Here is a 23,904-nt window from a genome sequence, read left to right as displayed (position 1 = left end):
TGAAAAAAACCAAAAAAACAAATGATGGGGGTGCATACCACACTAGGGGTGGTACAGGCAGGACAAATGGATGTGTTCAGATCTTCAGGATTTTATATGCAAGTTCTGTGCATACGATCCAGAAGTTACTGGGTTCACTGAAGGAATTTAAGCAGCAGAGTGACATAAAGCCTGGTGTTTTGGAAACTTGCTCAAGTTGTGGTATGTAGAATGATTAGAAAAGGCATGGAAACCAGTTAAATGGCTATTGTAGTAATGCACTGGGCTCTGATATCTTATTCTCCCATTTAATAGACTGCACCAGTATACAATAAAAGGCAGGAAAAACATTGTTTAACAAAATATTGTGCTGATTGGGTACATCTGAAATTCTAATCATGATCTATGGCATCAGCTATTGGCAACAAGAAAACAATTCCAATATAAAGGGCATTTAAGAATTGCTTTGAAAATGGAAATTTTGCTTTTTTAGATATATCAAGTTAAGCTATAACAAATGACTGCTTTTTAATCTTTAAACAATTGCAATTCAGTTAATAAAATATGAAGAAGCATTTCGCTGTGTGTGTATATGTATATGTGTATGTGTGTATGTATAAAACCATGGAATTCTTATTATGAGAATTTGTTAAATGCTATGATTATGAAATCAAATAGCAGGCAGATTTCAAAGTGGCTTAATTTATTATTTAGTTTGCTTGAAGGGAAAAACTTTAAAACTTGATTAACCAGGTTTTACATTTTTTGTAACTTGATATGCCTTTTTATCTTTATTTTATTTTTTAAAATGTTTAGTTATGGGGGGGAGGAGCAGAGAGAGAGTGAGACAGAAGATCCTAAGTGGGCTCTGTACTGAACCTACTAACCTTGAGATCATGACCTGAGCCAAAGTGGGACGCTTGACCAATTGTGCCACCAGGTGCCCCTTGATATGCCTTTTTAGAAAAACAAAAAAAACCTAGTTGAAATCTAGGTTTTTACTTGTCCCTATTTTTAATTGATTTTTGAAGAATGAATTATTTCATATAATGCGTCTCCATAAAGAATTTTGTGAGGCTTTAAAAATAGAGCTCTTACTTTGAATCCTGTAGAGGGAGTGTGTTTTTATCACACTATTTCAAAGTAGGAAGAAGCACGTGTGACAAAATCTGTACTCTTGGAAAAGATCATCCTGTGGAAAGATATTTTGGAGAGGAGGCATATGCAGTTTATTTTAGTTATTATTTGCCTATAAGCAGTTGGGACCATGACCATGGGATTGCATCATTTTCTTCATAGAATTACAGCCTTCATAGCTGTGTTCATGTCTGTCCTTGAGTCTTTACCCTATTCAGATGTACTTTTGCTAATGGCCTCAGAGCAAGAAGATAAGACACAATAAGCAGATAAGATGCTATGAATTTTATAAATAGTCTCTTTAAGAGGAATTTAGACCCTGAAACATAAATTGAGTTTAATTTAAAGCAAATATAAACATCAGGAATCAATTAACTGTCTCAAGATAATTGTATATTTATATTTATGTTTTAACTTTCTTTTACAGAGTTTTTGTTTATGGGGTAGAGCAATGAAGGTGGCGAAGTGGAAAGAGCCTAGATTTGATGTTTGCCCAGATCTCAGGAGTATCCTTAGTTTGCTTTCTGGCTCTCAATTCCTTCATCTGCACAGTAGGGATAAGAACATATGCTCTGAAAAGTCTGTAAAGAGCTTAGCTTAGTGACTGGCACATATTAAGCTTTCTAGACATGAAAGCTATTAAAAATTACTACTTTCTTGGGCGCCTGGGTGGCTCAAGTGTAAAAGAGTCTCAACTCTTGGTTTCAGCTCAGATCATGATCCCAGGGTTGTGGGATCAAGCCCTGCATCGGGCTCTGTGCTGAGCATGGGGCCTGTTTAAGATTATCTCTTCCTGTCCCTCTGCCCCATCTCCCAGTTGCATGCTCCCTCCCTCAAAAAATAGAAATTATTAAAAATTTAAAAATATTATAACTTTCTTTTTTACTTTACGATAAGAGAAAAGAAAGTTAAGAATGTCCAGTATCCCTATGGGCCTAAAATAATTGACCATCACAAGCAGGACTACAGCAAAAATGTTCTTGAATGCTGTTATTCTTTTAAGTATTCCAAGGCTAAACTAGAGAGTGTCATATTTGGTAGAGTTGATGATCCCTTTGAATTGTCTGATTTCCATAAAGAGAATGTTTTTCTCTTCTTTTTTAATAATTTGGAAGAATGTGCCCTATACTGGGTAGTATGTTGATTTTCACTCAGAGGCTTGATAAAATAGGTATACAGAGTATTGTTAAAGGAAATTACACTTGTTATACTCTAAAAGGAAAATTATATAAACCTTCATCCATGTATATTTGTACATATGGAAGTAAATGCCCCTAAAATTTAATTAACTAAGGAAATGACCAAGTATACAGTGCTCACAAGCACTCATTCATTCATTCATGTATTCTGTAATGAACTGGTGGTTATTATAAAAAAATAGTTAAAAATAATAATTTTATGGGGCGCCTGGGTGGCGCAGTCGGTTAAGCGTCCGACTTCAGCCGGGTCACGATCTCGCGGTCCGTGAGTTCGAGCCCCGCGTCAGGCTCTGGGCTGATGGCTCAGAGCCTGGAGCCTGTTTCCGATTCTGTGTCTCCCTCTCTCTCTGCCCCTCCCCCGTTCATGCTCTGTCTCTCTCTGTCCCAAAAAAAAATAAATAAAAAAAAAAAAATATATATATATATAATAATTTTATTTTTTAGAGTTTCCTAAAGTTTATTTATTTTGAGAGAGAGAGAGAGAGAGAGAGAGAGAGAGTATGCCCATGCACAAATGGGGGAGGGGCAGAGAGAGAGAGAGAATCCCAAGCTGGCTCTGTGCTGTCATTGCAGAACCTGACATGGGACTCGAAACCACAAACTGTGAGATCATGACCTGATCCAAAATCAAGAGTTGGTTGCTTAACTGACTGAGCCACCCAGGCACTCTGAAATCATAATTTTCAAAGAACAACACCCCATTACAGGTCACTCTTTATGGATCGTGATGAATTGTGATGATATTTTCTGATTCTAAAATCAGTCCCATTCCCATTCTCATTAAGTCCTTCCAGAAACAGTATATTTATAAATCCCAGCGTATTTTGAAATTTGATAGCAATTCTGTTTTGTTTTGTTTTGTTAAGTGACATCAAAACTTTTCAAATCAATAATATTGGTTCACTTCTATTGGTAGAAGTGATCTCTTTTACTTCTGAACTAGAACCTATATACTTGCAGTAAGGACTTATGTCTCAGACATGCTCAGTAATACATTGGCCAACACATAGCCTTCTCTGAATATTTTTATTTTTGAATAAAGACAAAAAGTCAATAGAATATAGGCATTTTTTGTTACCTATTCTTTTTAACAACTTTTAACTTTGTGTGTACAATATGGCTTAGTAACTGCACATTTTGCAATCATTATGTATAACGTTCATTGTGAATTTGAACCTTGAAAATCACCTTTATGTAGCTTATAAATAATTGAATAGTAAATCTATTAGAAATTAATGGAATATGTCCAGATACTGGCCTTCACTTTAACTCCAGATAGTGAAATTACTTAGAATGATTAAAGACTTTATAAATTGTAATGGAGATGCATCAGATTGTAAATTTACATATATTCTATTGTATATTAAATACATAATATATACCAGGTAACAAATATTTTACATATTCAATTCCAAATCTGCTTATCCCTCCCAAAATATGAACATCTTCTGTTTGCTTTTCCACAAAAATGTTCTTGATTTGAGATATTTTGTATTGAGAATTTTTTAGTTTATATTTTACCTGCTGCCCCACTTCTCAGTCTCCTACCCAGATAACAGGGAGATGTGTTAAGTGACAGATTTGAGAGTAGAATAATAAACAGTTTTCTCTTTTAAAAATACTCATTTTTATGCTAGATTATTTGTTCAATTTTTTTTTGCCTTTAATTTATTTTTCAGCTGCTCCAGTCGATGTACTAAAAGCTCTAGATTTTCACAATTCTCCAGAGGGAATATCAAAAACAACGGGCTTTTGCACAAACAGAAAGAATTCAAAAGGTTCGGATACTGCTTACAGAGTTTCAAAGCAAGCACAACTCAGTGCTCCAACAAAACAATTATTTTCAGGTATGTTCACTTTATTACTAGAACTGTCACTACTTTGCTAATTATTTTGTGTCTTTTTATCATGCTGTATAATGCACAATTATTGGGGCAGATATAATTCTTTCCTATATAGGACACTGAATACGTTGTGGTCACTAAGGTGACTTAATGGAAATAACTGATGATTTAATAGTTGCCAGTTTTAATTCAACACAATCACAGAAGATATGTTTATTTGAAAATTTAATAATTTATCATTTTATTTCCAGATGATAAAAATTGAAAACAACATTATATCTAGCTCATTTTTGCATATAATCCTATAGAATTTATTCACTGGATAACATGGCAGTTTTACCCATAATGACTACCCATGTGGCTTGAATGGACATGTGGATTTAGACATATTTAGTGAGTGTCTTTATGAAATTAATTTAAGTTTCTGTTGAAAGAAATACTTCTTTAGAATATATTATAAAACAGATTATTCAGTATTATTTTGGGATCCTTTTCTTCTCTTAAATAGAGTAAAAGCCCCATGTCACAGTTATAAGGAGATCTGGGTTTAGAGAGTTTATAAGCCTTTACCTGGAAAGTTTTTGTAATGGTATTGAAAAATACCTGGTGAATATTATTTCTTTCCATGAAAGTATTGATTAACCTGATAACACTAATTATCTGCAATCATGATAATGTAGGGAAAGGGAGTTGAGTGATGAGCTGACAATTTCTGAGTGTCACATAGTCAAAACAGTAACTTGTTACAAGTCTGCTGTTGCACACATCAGTTATTTTTTTCTTACAATTGTACTGAATTGAGTGTTCCCATCCTTATTTGATGGAAGAGGAAATAGTTTCACTCAGGTTCTTGGACTTGTCCACGTTACGAGCGGTCTTGATTTAATCCAGGTCTTGTCTGTTGCCAAAGCCAATATTCACTATACTATCAAGTGTTTCTTTTTAGTGCTTTGGAATCCTCTCAGAAATAATTTATTGTTTATTTTTTTTTAATGTTTATTTATGTTTGAGAGACAGAGAGACAAAGAAAGAGCACACGAGCATGGGAGGGGCAGAGAGAGGGAGACACAGAACCTGAAGCAGGCTTCAGGCTCCAAGCTGTCAGCACAGAGCCCGACATGGGGCTCGAACCCACGAACTGCGAGATCATGACCTGAGCTGAATTCAGATGCTCAACTGACTGAGCCACCCAGGCACCCCGAAACAATTTATCATTTAAATTCTTCATATAATCCTCTCCACTGTCCCTACCTGAAGGGATTTGAATTATCTATTTTCACAAAAAACTATTTTCTAACAATAGAAAAATTAGAAATCAAGGGACTAACTACAAAACAAGGTAATATATTTTTCATGGATGGACATTTTAAAGTATTTTTGCAAACACATTTATTTTGATTAATTCATTGATCTTTCCCAAATATTTCTTGTTTTGCAATCCTTTGTGATGGACAAAAGCAACAATCCGCAAATACAAAGAATGTCAATGCACAATTTTTCTGACTTTGGAATTAAAAATTAAAATAGTTATTAAATCCATAAAAGTATGTTAAAAATCAAATTTAAAAGCTGCAAATGTAAAAATAATGTTGCTTTCCTATTTATCTGCACTCCAATGCAGAAATAGGATAGGGATGGGAATTGTCAAGAGAAAAAAACAGGGAAAAATACATTAATGGAAAAGCTTTAGAAATACTCAAAAAGTTAATTTTTAATTTTTTATATTTTGGTTCATCACTTCAGGGTCAGTTTTTGTGCCTTCCAAATTGGTAGTTAGTTTGATTAATCCAATCATCTCTGTTATCCGTGGAAAAGAATATAATGTATGCCTCTGGGCTCTCCTTTCATGAGAGTTAACAATATTCATTTATACTGAAGGGTTTTTTTTTCCCCCTTCTCACAATATTGTGGCTTAGGCACATAATTCTCAAAACAGTTATTTCAGATAGGAAGAGACTCCTCTGATAGAGACCTCATCCGCCCGTCCCACGCAAGTGAATTTAAACTTAATCTTCCATTTGGGTAAAGCTTCCTGTCAAACAGTGCGAAACGGCAATTAATAAAAATGATCAGTGACATTTTCATAGTTAAAAACATCCAAACAATGAATATTATTCTTTATCAAATGAGTAAAAAAGATCTTTGAAAAATTATTTGGAATACTCTTTCTTCCATTATGGGAAGACATAATAGCGACTTCTTTTCTAATGAAAAAAGTAAGTAGTAGTATTGGAAAGTTCAATATTGGGGTGGGGTTGAAGGGTTATCAGATGGTCACTGCAAAATTCTGTTTAATTAAGGTACATGCCCTCTAAAGTCCTTATTTGAGACCTTTAATTTAACTGTCTGAGAACACTGTACATGTGACCTGAATAGAAGCTATAATTTACAAGTTGTATCTGCCTTCTCTAGAACACCTGCTGTGGGACAGATGCTATACAAGAAACTTTGTGTATATTGATCTTTATCTTCATATCCATCTGGAGAGAAGACTATTTAAGCCCAAGTAATGGATTAGGTGTTAGAAATGTAAAGTATTTCAATATAATCACAGAACCAGTGAATGATGTGAAGCTGAGAGACAGTCTCTGTCTCTTTTAGATTAAGTGAGCTTTCTCACTATGCAAAAATGGCCTTCCCTCCTCATTTTCAAAATCCTGCTGACCACCAAGATACATCAAAAAGGTATTTTAGTTAAAGGGAGACATATGACACATGGAAATATATTAACCACAATTTGAGAAAATTAAAATCAAATAATGAAATTTTGTGACTTTTCTATATAAAATTTATTTATGCATGCACTATCTATTGATATTAAAAGCCCATTTTAAGAATAAGTATTGAATTTGATATATTCAGTGTGAATTATGATTATTATATATGTATGATTTTATGTTTACATGCATATCAAAAGTATAATAGTATTTTTTCTTTAACAGCAGTCATTCAACAGAGTGGATGCTTTTACTTTACATTTATACATTTCAAAACACAAATTATTTAAGTTGAAAATTTTCACATTTTATTTTATCATGTATACTGATCACTGTTATTTGAGATAAAATTTCACATAGTAAGTGGTTGCATTCCTGTCGTTGAAGTAATATCATAATGAATTCTCTCTGATACATTTAGTCAGTTATGGACAGTTTTGCTTAGTGTTTTATAGGGAAGAAACTAAGGTGGGGTGCCTAGGTTAGACTGAATATTTTGACATCAAGTCATGATTTTTTAGGTAGCTAAATTCTCTTTTTCAAATGTCATAGCATAAAGATTATAATTATAATCTTATTGCCTAATTTGAAATTGGGTAATACTTTGGGGTGCCTGGGTGGCTCAGTCAGTTGAGCGTCCGACTTCCACTTAGGTCATGATCTTGTGGTTGTCAAGAGCCCACGTTGGGCTCTGTGCTGACAGCTCAGAGCCTGGAGCCTGCTTCCTAATCTGTGCGTCTCTCTCTCTGCCCCTCCCCCACTCAGGCTCTGTCTCTCTCTGTCTCAAAAATAAAATAAACATTAAATATTTTAATTGGGAAATATATAATTGAAAGATTTTACTCATTAGTGGTTAGCACATGACAATTTCAAAAGTCGTTCTGTACAAATTGGATCATTAATTATAATTTGTTATAACTTATTTAATCTTGTATGAATATATTCTTTTCTGGAATTCTTTTTTCCCTAAATGTCTCTATGTAGACATTAATTCATGATGGTTTTGCAAAAATGGAAAAAAAAATAATTGTTTTCCCCTAGCTCATAATATTTTAGCATCTTTTTTTTTCAATGTAGGAGATATTTGAAAAATTGAGGTACATTTAGGGAAAGAATTCCTGTGATTCTCAACATTCTGAGCTACTTATTTGAAGAAAAAGTTGGCCATGGAGCTTCTTCAATAGCAGGCTGATTACCTACCTAGATTTTTATTTATAGTATAAGCAGGTAAAACATGTTTTATTAATTAATGTTTTATTACTTTTCCATTTTATTTATATGATTATCTTTCTTCTGTTGATTTATATACAAATAAAATTGGATGTCTTTGTGACATCTAAATGAAACAAAACTATATCTATATTTAAATAATTTTTGATGTGATAGCAGAGCTTTTATGACCTACTTGTGATATGGCAAAGTTGTTTGGTAAATTATTTTTAAAAATAAAATTAATAATTTTAAATAAATAACTTTTTAGTTTGGAGATACCTATTTATCTATGTAGATATAGATACGTATGGATAAAGATATAGAAATACATACAGGTATAAGTAGATATTATAGAACCAAATACCTAACATTAATTGACTGCTTTCTCTGTGACATACTCTTATTTAATTTCCACATTTTAAATAATTCCAATTTTGTAAAATGTCTCCTACTACTCTAAGTGTCTACAAACACTGCATATGCAGATGTTTTATATGTTATTTAGCCTGTCCCAACCATTACAGGCTATTTTAATATTTCAGGATTATAAATAGTGTTTTGGTGAATTGATGTAAGATACCTTTACACAAAACATTTCTCCTATTCCAATAAAGTTTTAGAATTGCTGGTGTCCTATAATCTTTTGAATTTGAATCCGTGGCAGTCATATTCAGAGTATTTTTATTATTTTATACTACCATGTAGAATAGAATTTAGAATGAGTGGATTGAATATGGAAGCTCCTGGTGTTGTCCTAGATATCACTGATTACACACGCACATATACACGAGTTTTGCACGTGGAAAACTTTTTAACTGAAATAATCTCATCCTTTGAATTATAATGCCTGTTTTACTTCTATTCCAGGGTAGATGGAGGCTCAAATAAGATATATATGTAAAAGTATTTTTGAAGAGTAAAATGCAAAATTTAACATGCAATGTTTTTATAAAACATATACAAGCAGCCATTGCTTATCTGAGAAATATTTGTGATAGTCATTTAACTGATGTGTTTACTTAATAAATACTTACTAAGCACTTAGGTAGATCTGGCCCCATGCTGGATATTTAGAGTATAGTGGTAAGAGGGAAAAGAAAAACAAAAAAGACAGTTTGCCCTCTTGAATTTAGAATCAAATTAACCAAGTATCTGATAGTTCAGATTTATAATGCTATAAGCTTTTTATTGGTGAAATTGCCTTTTGTGTGATAGGAAAAACTGATGAGAAACTCTTTAGCTTTTAATGGATGACAAAAAAATACCTTCATATATTGTGTGCTTGCGATGCCTCTTTAAAGAGAGGGTGTATGGCCACAGATTAGAGAAGCCTGAAAATACAAATCTTAGATCAAAGTGGTATTTTTTTTATTTTAAAAGTTCTTATTGTGCATTTAATATTGTACTGGCAAAATGATTGATATTGTTTCCTAACTTTGAGTTGAATTCTACATAGTCATTGTGCTTTAAATGAGCAGGTTTAAAATTTGAATATAGCTTGGACAATTATTTCAGAGAAAGCTTATTATCGTCCCTTTCCCATTTGTTTTTTAATCTGTGTTGTTATTACTGTTTGAATTTACATGACTTGTTTTTTTTTAATTTATTTATATTCAAGTTAGTTAGCACACAGTGTACAGTCTTGGTCTCCAGAGTAGATCCCAGGATTCATCACTTCCATGTAACACCCAGTGCTCTTCCCAACAAGTGCCCTCCTCAATGCCCATCACCCATTTAACCCATCCTCCCCACCTCCCTCTAGCAGCCCTCAGTTTGTTCTTTGTGTTTGAGTCTCTTATGGTTTGCCTCACTCTCTGTTTTTATCTTGTTTCTCCTTCCCTTCCCCTATGTTCATCTGTTGTGTTTCTCAAATTCCACATATGAGTGAAATTATATGATACTTTTCTTCCTGTGTTTGACTTATTTCACTTAGCATAACACATTCTAGCTTGATCCATGTTGTTGCAAATGACAAGATTCATTCTTCTGTATCTCTAAGTAATATCCCGTTGTGTATGTGTGTGTGTGTGTGTGTGTATATATATATATATATATATATATATATATATATAGAGAGAGAGAGAGAGAGAGAGAGAGAGAGAGAGAGAGAAAGAGCACGCACCACTTCTTTATTCATTGACCAGTCTATGGACATTTGGGCTCTTTTAATAATTTGGCTATTGTTGATGGCACTGCTATAAACATTGGGGTGCATGTGCCCCTTCTAATCAGCATGACTCATTAAGGCCACCTAAGAAATTAAAAAATTAGGGTGATCCAGGAATAATTTGGGAATTTGACATTCCTGAGCCTTTGGTCTTCTCTTCTCAGGAGGAACTTTTCCAGAAGATTTTTCAATATTATTTACAATAAAACCCAAAAAAGGAATTCAGTCTTTCCTTTTATCTATATATAACGAGCATGGTATTCAGCAAGTCGGTGTTGAGGTTGGGAGATCACCTGTTTTCCTGTTTGAGGACCACACTGGAAAACCTGCCCCTGAAGACTATCCCCTCTTCAGAACCGTTAACATCGCTGACGGGAAGTAAGTAACATAATAATTCAATGTTTTCACCATGTTGAAAGCAGTTATCTCATCTAACCATTCAACAAATATTCATAAAGTATGAAGCAGTTTTTTCTAGAGATTAGAGATACGGCAATGAACAAAACAATAAAATACCTAATTGCACATAGTTTCTTTTAGTCTGGGTAGACAATGAGGAAGATAGGAGATGGTGGTGGAGGGTGCAATTTTAAGGATTGAGATCAGGGAAAATCTCACTAAGAAGGTGACTGGTGAAGAATCTGGGGTGCATGCCTTGCTAATAGTATATACTATTATATACTAACTAATAGTATACTAACTAATTATACTAACTAATAGTATATACTATTCCAGGAGGAGGGGAAGCAAATACACAGCTTCTGATTCCAGGTGTGGCTGATTTGTCTAAGCAATGTCAAGGATACCCACGTGGCAGGAGCAGAGTGGGATGATGAGGATGAGCCATGGGAGGCCAAATGGTATAACGCTTTGTCGATGGGTCTAACACTTTGGGTTCGATCTTGAGTGACATGGGACGTCACTGTAGACTTTTTGAGCAGAGGAATGACCTGACTTGACTTGCCTTTTTTTCAAGCATGTTAATATTGACAATCATAAGAAGTTTTCATAATGCTTGATATGGGCTATGTACTGTTTGAAGCACTTTATACGTAGTCGACTCATTTAATTTTCACAACTCTTTGAAGAAAATAATGTTAATAAACCCATTTTACAGAATAGGGGACCGAGGCACAGAAAGTGTAAGTAACTTGCCTGAGATCATATATTTTCAAAGTGGCGGAGGTAGTTAGACTCAATAGTAACCATCATACTCTTCTGAAAATCATCCTGAATTCTGAATTCTGCATTGTGAACATTGCCTTTCACTTAGGGAACAGCTAAATACAAATAAATGTTTGCTAAATTTACTTGGCATTTTATTGCTGAATCTAGGCTTCTAAAATTAGCCTGATCTGAAATATGACATTTAGTCATAAATGTAGGAAGGATCGCTTCTCGGCCTTTTGGCTAAGATCAAGTGTAGTATAAATGTAGGAAGGAAATGGCCATGCAGATGAAAAAAAAATCCACGCTCAATGTACCTTTGTCAGGACCATGGAAAAGCTTCATCTTAGTGGCAGGAAAAACTAAGCTTTTATGAGCAATTTAAATACTATCCTTAATAATGAATATGAAAAGTGATGCTATGACAATAAATCAGGGTAAGGAATTTAAGGGGATGCTGTTTCCAATAAAGCATCTCTTTGATATTGTTGCACTGAGCAAAGGCATGTTGAAAGTGAAGGAGTGAGCCATGTGGGGATAGGGAGGAAGAGCACTTCTGGCTGAGTGAAGAACATGTGCAAAGGACCGCAAACAGGCAGCAATGTGGCTGGAGTGTAGGGAGCGAGAAAGCAAAAGTTGGGCGTGAGGTCGGCGGGCCAGAGGACACTCCTGTGAGGCAGAGTAAGGACTTAAGCTTTACTGGGAATAATACCTTGTTTTTAGCAAGGAGACTTTATCTGACTTGTGTTTTAAAATGGTCACTACACAGTTGCATGAGAGTGGAAGCAGAGACCATTAAGGAGTCTAGATGAGAGAGCTTCCAGATTGGGTAGTTGAGACACACTGGATTCTGTATATACACTGAGTAAAAGATGTTCTGATGATGTGAATGTACTGTGTACAAAAAAGAGAATAATTAAGAATGGTTTCATATTTTGATAATTATATATGATACCATGATTATGACATATCATTATTATCAGAGCTGAAATTAATCAACAATAAGCTCAAGTTTAGAGTCCTAATCAACTTTTAACAATTGAATTCATTTTTATTTTCTGTTAATGAAAAGCACATACTTACAATAGTGGAGATGGTTTAAGTTAAGACACAGGCTTCTTGGCAGAAATATGTGTAAATTTTACTCTCACAGTATTAAGTGGCTCCAAAATAAATCTTTGCTTGATTCAAACTAAGCAGACGCCTATGCTAGTTGAATGTGCTATGGAAAGACCAAAGATTAAGTGTATATGGAAATATACTTGGTCCTCATCAGTAGCCATGCCAAGTCACATGAAACAGACATTTTAGGAAGGCTCCTGCAACTTTTTAGGTACTTTATTTTATGGATGTAGTCCTAGACACTTCTGCAATATTAATCTAGCGTTTTTCATTTGGAAAAAAATATATAAACCAGAGTGGTTTGCAAAATCCAAATGACGTTCACTCAGTGGTTTATGTTAGCACCAGATAGTGTTAATAAAACCCACCATTTTATAGTAAGATTAGGGTATATATGTTTCCACAGAGCTGGCCATGTCTACCCCCTAAGCCTGTCATCGCTGCCCTGAATTAGCTGGAGCAGTAGCTTCAGAGTGAATTGAGACTCTCATTCCACACATGCATTGACTATGCTTTCTTTCAGTGTTCCCACTTCCTGCCAACCCTGGAAAGAAGGAGAGATATTGTGTCTCAGTTTTGGATCCTGCCCACAGTAGTGATCTATAACTGTCTTGAAATTAAAGTGGAAAAAGAAAACGAAAGCACTTGAAATAAATGTGAATAAAGACAGAGAAGCACATTGTGTTTTACAATTAGAACGTTCAGTTGTTCCAGATGGAGCAGTCATTCAATAAGTAGACATACCCTTTTACAGTTCATCTCAGGGGATCTCTAGAGCAAAAACAGAACAAAAAAATTAAGTGGAATTCCTTTTGGAAGAAAACATTTACGTACATAGAAACTATTACTTACCTCATGTCCTACCCCTGATCTCTATCACATATACTCATCAGGACATGGTGAGATTAAGCTTTTGTTGCAACAACACAAAGTGTAGCAAAGGATGGGCACTTCCTTATCAGCATAGACAGCCACCCCTGGTGTGCATTTTATACCACTTGTACCCTTTTTAGTATCTAGCACTATTCTGGGTAAACAGTAAGTCGTCACCTGTTAACTGATTAATAAATGAGCCTACTTTTTGTACATTTTCAGCTCACTTTCACAATTTAAAATACATTGTATTTTAAAATGAGTAATGGTGTGGCAACAATATCTTTGAAGCTTACAAAGGAATTGGCTTTTTTAGGTGGCATCGGGTCGCAATTAGCGTGGAGAAGAAGACTGTGACAATGATTGTTGATTGTAAGAAGAAAACCACAAAACCACTTGATAGAAGTGAGAGAGCAATCGTTGACACCAATGGAATCACGGTTTTTGGAACCAGGATTTTGGATGAAGAAGTTTTTGAGGTAAAAATAAATCAAACGTTATTTGAAGCTGAATATTATTAAATCAGATGAATTGAGCTAATAACTGTAACAATCAATATATGCTATAAAGCAAAGTTGAAAACGAAAGGATGACCTACTTTCTTCCCCTGTGGGTATAGTGGTGATGTTTTCTATTGTTCCGTAAGAGAATGAGTACACAATGATGGCTGTAACGACTGGGAAACATTACAGAGATTGGTTGATTTGAACACAGGCATGCTTTTCTCTTGGGAAGGGCAAATGGCTTTACTTTTGGTACTTTGTATTATTTTCCTTGGAGAAAAGAACATTTTCTTTGCTTCCTTCTCTGGGAGATTAATTTAAGGAAATGTACAAGTCAGATATTTTGCTTTTCTCTGTTCTTCTAATGTTTCTAAGGTATAAAATAGAGATCATATTGCAAAAGCTGAACTTAGGTCTTTAAAACCACTTTTCAAATAATGTCAAGGTCATAGTAAAAAGTTTTCTTCCAATTATATTTCACCAATTATGGTAATTACATTCTTTCTTTTAATTCTTCAATCATTGGATCTGGTAATGCATGCTTTAATTTTCATTGAGTCAATTATTAACATAACAAACAGACTGAGTCCTGATCCCACAAAAGGATGCACTCCTGAGACATCATTCAGTACTCTGATCATTGTTTTTATCCAGTTTCTGAGTAATTTATTTTTCAAAGTGTAATAAAGTAAACTTCTGTGTTATATAACAGATTAATAGACAAGGTTCACACAGAAGATTTTCTGTATTTGGATATACACACAGACAATGTGTATGTTCATAGAAAGAACAACATACATTCCGAGTGTCAGTAGAATGTTGCATTCCTGTACTTCTATACATAACCTATGGCATAATTTTAAATATAATTAACATTTGTGACACTTTCAGGTTAATTGAGATTCTGTTTGTTTCTGATTTTTCTCTACTTGTAGGTACCTTAGCCTTTGACTCCAAACAAAATGTTTTAACACATTATATCATACTAAATTAAATGATAAACTCATTCAGGCAATATATAATAATATAGTCTCAGATCTTCCAATATCATCTATTGATTGCATACAAATGATAATGAATATTTATTTATTAGATGAATATTATAAACAAATTAACTTAATTTCTAGTCTTGCAAAGTTCTATTTTGAAATTAAACTACCTATGAACATCAGTTTCACAGGCTAAATTTATTTTTGTAATACACACAACCTTATCCAGGAACATAAATGAGTAATACGGACAAAGTATATCAGTGGATGGTTTCATTTCATATATTAGTTTAGTCTATTGTTATACATAGTTACAGAGTCTATGAAACTTAAAGCAATGGAAATTAAGAGTAAATTTTGTTCATCATAAGTGGTAAGAATATACACAGAAATACAAAAGAGGGGTGCCTGGGTAGCTCAGTTGGTTAAGCGTTTGACTCTTGATTTCGGCTCAGGTCATGATCTCACATTTTGTGAATTCGAGCTCCACATTGGGCTCTGCGCTGACAGTGCAGAGCCTACTTGGGATTCTCTCTCTCTCCCTCTTCTCTGCCTCTCCCCTGCTCTCTCTCTTTCTCTCTCTCTCTCAAATAAAAAAGTAAATAAATTTTAAAAATTAAAAAAAAGAAATACAGAAGAGAAAAAATATAAATATGTTATATAAATAAGAATGTAAATGAAACATGTATGTTAATACATATCAATTATTAATATTCTCAAAATTTACTGCCCTGAAAGATATTTGTTATATGTACATGTTGATTACGTCTCTTTTTCATACAGCTCTTCCCCTCTTACTCCTGAATCCCCACATACAGACTATACACCCCTTTCTTTGCCATACACTACATTCATACTCACTGGGGTCCAGTTTAGTTTTTGAATTAGGGTTTTAGGCTATCATAATATGTTCTTTTTTTCAAAATAAATAATTGAACCTGATGTTGCATCTTTTAAAATATGTAATAATAGCCTCTGTGTATCATAAGCTGATTACAGTATCAACTCCTAAAATACATGAAAATGATTTCTGTGAAATATTTCCATATGTTTTCACTACTTCTAACCAAACTACCTCTGGTCAAGAGGGCCTCTAGTAAATTACCAAAGACAGATGTACTAGAAGCAAAGATTATTATATATTCTTTGATTAATTCTTAATTTTCTAGTCCATAATCCACAATCTAAATCCTGGAGTAACTCCAGCTCTTTATTTGGAGAAACTGCTAAACTACTAAGAAGAATAATTTTTAAAACACTCATTATTGAATTCTTTAGGCGTGTGATAGTGAGTAGTGAAAATAAGTTTATTATGCAGCTTTGCATCTTGGAGTTTCGTGAAACACTGTGGAGCTTTAAAAAGAATATTTATTTAAAATATCAAATATAAGAGGATGTGGTATATATACATACAATGGAGTATTACTTGCAATCAAAAAGAATGAAATCTTGCCATTTGCAATTCTGTGGATGGAACTAGAGGGTATTATGCTAAGCGAAATTAGTCAGAGAAAGACAAATATCATATGACTTCACTCATATGTGGAATTTAAGATACAAAACAGATAAACATAAGGGAAGGGAAGCAAAAATAATATAAAAACAGGGAGGAAGACAAAACATAAGAGACTCTTAAATATGGAGAACAGAGGGTTACTGGAGGGGTTGTGGGAGGGGGGTTGGGCTAAATGGGTAAGGAGCATTAAGGAATCTACTCCTGAAATCATTGTTGCACTATATGCTAACTAACTTGGATATAAAATATAAAAAAAATAAATTTTAGAAAGTAAAATAAATTAAAATAAATAAAATATCTAGTATAAAAATATAAAAATAACTTTTATTTCATATGAAGTACAATTAGTTTTGAAAAAGTAAATAAATGCAGATACTTCACTATAAGGTTTATCATTATCACTATATCCAAAGTCATTATACATAAAATTCAACTTTTGTTTCCTAAATTGTGTTATTGTGTGGGTATATAAATTTAAAAAGCAATTTAGTCTTCCCCACTTGAAAAAAGAATATGAAGAAAAGAAGTAATTCAAACACAGATTTTTAAATCAGAATAAAACTTTCTGACTCCTTTTATGAAATTAGTTCGTCTTATCTGAATATGATGTTAATATATCATTCTCTAAAAATTTACTCAATACTTTTATTTTCATTTTGTTTTACATTATGGTATCTGTCTAGACTTTTGAATCTCTACCACTGAATGTGTAGAAGTTAAACTAAAACAATAAGAGATGGGAATGGTACCATGTATGCATATTCTAGTGTTTGATAAACAGTTGTATTGGTGAGATGATATAAAAACATTCGTGAGTTATTATTCTGAAAACTGGAAATGTCATTTCTTTGGAAACAGTATCTTTCCAATTTAGATGCAAATTTGTTTATTATATAATTTCATCTCTATCATCCCTACATTACCCTACATTTATGGAATTGTACTGGTATGGAAAAAACGCTAAACATGGCCTTACTTGAACTGCAATCCGAAGATACTTAAGAATTCAACATTAAACAGATAAAAGCAAACCCGAGTTTTTTAAAGTATGACGAATTAGTTTATATGGAAATGCCAAAATGAATATATAGAGTCATCATTCAGATTATATAATTTCAGCATAGTGGAGTGAATATAAAAATTGACTATGGAATCAGAAAAATCTGATTTTGAATCTCACAATAGCTTAATTATATTTCTCTATGTAATTACTTTGTGTAAATTTTAATTTCTTATTCTTCAAATGGGAATAGTAATGTAATCTGTCTATAAGTACATATTTTTTTTTTTTTTTCAACGTTTATTTATTTTTGGGACAGAGAGAGAGCATGAACGGGGGAGGGGCAGAGAGAGAGGGAGACACAGAATCGGAAACAGGCTCCAGGCTCTGAGACATCAGCCCAGAGCCTGACGCGGGGCTCGAACCCACGGACCGCGAGATCGTGACCTGGCTGAAGTCGGACGCCTAACCGACTGCGCCACCCAGGCGCCCCTATAAGTACATATTTTAAAAAATGAGCTCATGTATGTAAAGTACTTAAAATACTAGTATTAATTATACATGTATATGGTTGTATATTATGTACATATGGGTAACTTAATTATGTATTACTATGTAGTTTTCTTAATAATAATGTATTAATTACTTATATTTAAAATCATCTTACAACTATGACATGTCAAACATTCTTTTAAGTTTATTTATTTCTTTTGAGAGAAAGCAAGCTTGAGTGGGGAAGGGGTAGAGAGAGAGAGAGGAGGAGAGAGAGAATCTCAAGCAGGCTCTGCACCATCAAGAGTTCGATGTGGGGCTCAAACCCACGAACTGTGAGATGATGACCTGAGCCAGAATCAAGAGTTCAACGCTTAACTGACTGAGCCATTCAGCACCCCAACATGTCAAATATTCTTATACATTTTTGATAGGGGTGAGCAACAGTGACCCATATATCAGTCAAAGGTTTTAAGTGGTCTTTTTGTCTTGTAAATGAAGTACTTGAATAGGTCCTGGGTTACTGCTTGTTTACAAGCTGTCCTTTGGGGATTAGATAAATTTTCCCTCCTGAAACAGGTAGCATCTAGGTATAGACCTTAGCAAGCAAAACGTGGTCTGGGTAGATGAATACTTTCAAAAAGACATAAAATATCCAGTCAACCCTAATCCACAGCCTTTTGGGGTTTTGTTTTGTTTTGTTTTGTTTTGTTTTGTTTGTTTTGTTTTTTCCTAGCTTGATAATACACTTCAAAGATGTGTGGAAAGCTGAATTAGAAAAATAACTACATTGCCTATATTCACTATCAATAAAATTACTTTTGTAGTCTTTTTTTATTTTTAATTTTTTTAAATGTTTATTTTTGAGAGAGAGAGACAGAGTGCAAGGGGGGACGGAAGGGCCAGAGGCAGAGGGAGACGCAGAATCCAAAGCAGGCTCCAGGCGCTGAGCTGTCAGCACAGAGCCCAACACGTGGCTCGAAGTGATGAACTGTGAGATCGTGACCTGAGCCAAAGTTGGATGCTTAACTGACTGAGCCACCCAGGCGCCCCTACTTTTGTAGTCTTTTAAACAGGAATTTTCTTCACTAAATATCAAATTATAGCCATTATAACTCAAGTTTTCAAAGCATTGCTATTTCAATCTTTTTTCTTTTTTAATGATCAAAGCAGGTTATTACAAGTCTTTTTTATTTTTAATAGTCTTCTATCTTTGGGCAGATTATTTCTTTTGAAGCAATGAGAAGAATATAATGACAATTTAAGTGGAAAAACTTGTTGATGAAATTGTTCATTTTTTCAAACTTCTCAGAAAAGATTTTAGCATTCAGTTTTCTTGGGAGAAATCAATGAATAATAATTTATATAAGTTACACAATTTCAGTGGTTTTATGAGGCCAGAAAACCTACCTTAAAGTAATAATAGCCATCTCAAATATTCCAGTAAGAATTTGATTACTGCTTTATGATGCCTGTGTATCTTTTTACTACATATATTTTCCAATATATATGCTTTTTAAAAACTTATGTCGGGGGGTGTCTGGGTGGCTCAGTCAGTTAAGTGTACTACTCTTGATTTCTGAGTTCAAGCCCAGCATCAGGCTTTGTGCTGACAGTGTGGGGCCTGCTTGGGATTCTCTGAATCCCTCTCTCTCTCTGACTCTCCCAAAAATAAATAAACAAACATTAAAAAAAACCCAAAATTAAATTAAGTTTCATTAAAAAAATTACGTTGGTAGACATGGTTTTCCTATAGAGTGACATAACAGGATGAGGTAGCTTTCCTATTTGTCTACCTTTCCCAGTATATATACATTTAGCTCATTGCATCTGAGATTTTTAAACTCTATTTATTGAGATATAACTGAAGTAGAATCAACCGCAAATATTAAAAGTATACATTTGATCATGGCCTACATTTACACCTCCCATGAAACCATCATAATCAAGAAAACAAACATGGCCATCACACCCAAAAGTTTCCTCCTGCACTTTTATAATCCATCTCTTCTCCTCCCCTAGCCCCAGGCAATCACTAATTTGCTTTTTTATCACTATAGCTTATTTATTTTTCTAACATTTTCATAAACAGAATGATACTGAGTATACTGTCTTTAGCTTGGCTTTTATCACTCAGCATAATGTCTTGGAGGCTTATCCATTTATCATATATTTCATTTTTTTTGCCTTTTTAAAAATTGCTGAGCAGTATTACAGTGTATGAATAAACCACAGTTTGTTCATGCATTCATCCTGTTGGTGGGCATTTGGATCATTTCCCAATTTTGGCTTCTACATATAAAGCTGCCATGAACATTCATGTACAAATTTTATGTGGGCATTTTTTTTGTTTGTCTTTAAAAAAAAATTTTTTTTTAATGTTTATTTATTTCTGAGACAGAGATAGAGAGACTGAGCATGAGTGGGGGAGGGGCAGAGAGAAAGGGAGACACAGAATCCAAAGCAGGCTCCAGGCTCTGAGCTGTCAGCACAGAGCCCGACTTGAGCCTCGAACTCACAGACCACAAGATCAGGACCTGAGCTGAAGTTGGTCGCTCAACCAACTTCGTGGGTTATTTGGTAGGTGCATATTTACTTTTCAAAAACCAAAGAAAGTGTTGAACTGCATTTCAAAGTGTCATTAATCATTTTACATTCCCTCCCACAGTGAATGAAAGTTCCAGTTGTTCTGTATCCTTGCTAACCTTTGATATGGTTATTCTTTTAGATTTTAGCCATTCCCAGTGGTTGTGTAGTAGTATTCATTGTGGTATTAATTTATATTTCCCCTATAACTGATAATGTCAAGCACTTTTTAGGTTTTCATTGGCAATTTCTGCATCTTTGTGAAGTGTCTTTTGCCCATTAAAAAGTGCTGCTATATTTTGATTATGGACAGTTATTTATTTTTTTTATAAACCCTTAATAGTTTGTTTGATAGAGATTTACAAATACTTTTCTAGCATATGTCTTACCTTTTTATTTCATTAATAGTGCGTTTTAATTTAAAGAGTGAATGCTTTTCATTTTTATAAAGTTTAATTTGTCAATTTTGTGGTTATGTTTGACATGTTTTGTGTTCTAAGAGATCTTTAAAATTTTTTTTAATGTTTATTATTTGTGAGAGAGAGAGAGACAGAGAAAGAGAGAGAGAGACAGAGACAGAGAGACAGAACAAGCAGGGGAGGGGCAGAGAAAGAGGGAGACCCAGAATCTGAAGCAGGCTCCAGGCTCTGAATTGTCAGCACAGAGCCCAACGCCGGGGCTCGAACTCACAGACCACAAGATCATGACCTGAGCTGAAGTCTGCTGCTTAACCGACTGAGCCACCCAGGTGCCCTATTCTAAGAGATCTTTATCTACAGCAAGATAATAAGAATTTTCTCCTGCTATCAAACATACTATAGTGTTAGGTTTTACACGAAAGTCATGCCTCATTCTGAGTTAATATTTGTGTATGATGTGAGGTAAAGGCCAATGTTGATTGTAGACAAGGATATCCAGTTCATCCTTTATAAAAAATACTTTCCTTTCATTCATTGGATTGCCTTGGCTTCTATGTCAGAAATCATATGTAGTAATACATATGAGTAGATTTATTACTGAACTATTTATTATCCTATTCCATTGATTTGTCTATCTTTTCACTAACACCAAACTATCTTGATTACTATAGTTTGATATAAAGTTTTGATATTAGGTGAGGTAACTGCTCTTTTTATCCTTTATGCGTGTTGCTTTAGTAGTTTTAGGTTATTTACATTCTATATAAATTTTGGAATAAGCTTGTTGAATTCTAAAATAAAATTGGGTTTTTAGTTAAATAAAATTTGGTTTTAATTGGAATTTCATTTAAGCTATAGATCAAAATGAAGAGAATCAAACTAACAAACATTAAGTTTTCCATTTCCTGAATATGGTATAATTTTCCATTTATCTTGTTCTTCTTTAATTCCTCTCACAATGTTTTCTAGTTTTCAGTGTAGATGTCTGTTTTCCTCTGAAAATAAACATGATATGATCTCATTCCATGTAGATTTGTTGACAATTATTTTATGACCCAGCATGTAGTCTATCTTGGTGAATGGAGCACATGCCCTTAAAAAGAAAGTGTGTCCTGAAACTTTTGGATTGAGTGTTTTATACTTGTAATAGATATTTTAAAGTCTATAAAGAGTTTTCACATCTGGGTTATATGAGTTGGCATATATTATCTGAGTTGGAATAATGGAAATTATTCATTAATACACTTTGTTTTTTAGAGTTGTTATAGGTTCAGAGCAAAACTGACCAGAACTTAGAGGGTTTCCGTATATCCTTGTGCATGTGCATGAGTGTGCACACACATGCATACCCAGCCTCTTCTACTATTAACATACCCACCAAACCAATACATTTGTTGCAATGTGTGAACATGCACCGACATATCATTATCAAACAAAGTCAATAGTTTATATTAGGGATCACCCTTGGTGTTGTACATTCTATAGATCTTGGCTAATGTATCATGACATGTATTCACCAATGCAGTATCTTATGAAATATTTTCATGCCCCCCAAATCTTCTGTGCTCTCCCTATTCATCCCTCCTTCTCTTCTAAATCCTGACAACCACGAATCTTTTTAAAGTTTCCATAGTTTTGCCTTTTCCAAAATGTCATAAAGATGGAATCATACAGTTGTAGTCTTTTCAGGTTGACTTCTTTCACTTAATAGTATGCATTTATGTTTCCTCCATATACTTCATGGCATGATAGCTCATTTCTTTTTAGTGCTCAGTAGTATTCTGTTGTCTGAATGTTACACAATTTATTTATCCATTCATCTACTGAAGCATATCTTGGTTGCTTTCAAGTTTTTGATAATTATGAATAAAGCTTCTATAAAAATGTATATGCAGTTTTTTGTGCAGACATGGTTTTCAACTCCATTGGGTAAATGCCAAAAAGTATGATTGCTGATACAGTAAGAATATGTTTACTTTTATAAACAACTGCCACACTGTCTTCCAGAAGAGCTATGCCATTTTGCATTCCCAGCAGCAGTGAATGAAAATTCCTGTTGTTCAACATTTGGATATTGGCCATTAAAATAGGCATGAGGAGGCTCCTGAGTGGCCTAGTTGGTTAAGCGTCTGACTTCAGCTCAGGTCATAATCTCGTGGTTCATGAGTTTGAGCCCTGCAATGAGCTCTGTGTTAATAGCTCAGAGCCTGGAGCCTGCTTTAGTTTCTGTGTCTCTCTGTCTCGCTGCCCTTCCCCTGCTCATACTCTGTCTCTCAAAATTGAATAAACATTTAAATTTTTTTTTTAAAAATGCATGTGGTAGTATGTCATTGTTTTAGTCTACATTTCCCTGATGACATGTTGAACATCTTTTCATATGCTTACGTGTTGAACATCTTTTCATATGCTTACATGTAATCTGTGTGTCTTGTTTGGTAAGTTGTCTGTTAAGGTCTTCTTCCCATTATTTATTTATTTATTTATCTTAGTTTTGTTTTGTTTTTTACAAATATAAAGGAAATTTATTTCTTTACAGAAAATGAGATTATTCTATATTCATTGTTCTGCAACTTGCTTTTATCACTTAATAAAATATCATGGATAGTAGTGTAACCTTTTTTTTTAATGTTTTATTTTTTATTTTTTTAAATTTACATCCAAATTAGTTAGCATATAGTGCAACAATGATTTCAGGAGTAGATTCCTTAGTGCTCCCTTACACATTTAGCCCATTCCCCCCCCCCCACAGCCCCTCCAGTAACCCTCAGTTTGTTCTCCATATTTATGAGTTTCTTCTGTTTTGTCCCTCTCCCTGTTTTTATATCATTTTTGTTTCCCTTCCCTTATGTTCATCTGTTTTGTCTCTTATAGTCCTCATATGAGTGAAGTCATATGATTTTTGTCTTTCTGTGACTAATTTCACTTAGCATAATACCCTCCAGTTCCATCCATGTAGTTGCAAATGGCAAGATTTCATTCATT

At 33.9% G+C, this 23,904-nt stretch overlaps 1 protein-coding gene across 10 annotated transcripts in view; it reads left to right on the top strand.

Annotated features, from left to right (window-relative positions):
- Positions 1 to 23,904, top strand: part of COL11A1 (collagen type XI alpha 1 chain) — a 227,574-nt gene that overhangs the window by 24,813 nt on the left and 178,857 nt on the right. For all 10 annotated transcript variants that reach the window (XM_045478454.1, XM_045478457.1, XM_045478462.1 and 7 more), the window contains 3 exons: positions 3,995 to 4,162; positions 10,420 to 10,633; positions 13,734 to 13,896. In XM_045478454.1, coding sequence (XP_045334410.1) covers positions 3,995 to 4,162; positions 10,420 to 10,633; positions 13,734 to 13,896 — 545 coding nt within the window. The remainder of the gene's footprint in view (positions 1 to 3,994; positions 4,163 to 10,419; positions 10,634 to 13,733; positions 13,897 to 23,904) is intronic.

Source organism: Leopardus geoffroyi, chromosome C1 (assembly GCF_018350155.1).
Source record: "Leopardus geoffroyi isolate Oge1 chromosome C1, O.geoffroyi_Oge1_pat1.0, whole genome shotgun sequence".
In the NCBI taxonomy this organism is placed as follows: Eukaryota; Metazoa; Chordata; class Mammalia; order Carnivora; family Felidae; genus Leopardus; species Leopardus geoffroyi.
This window is presented reverse-complemented; position numbering and strand designations above follow the sequence as displayed.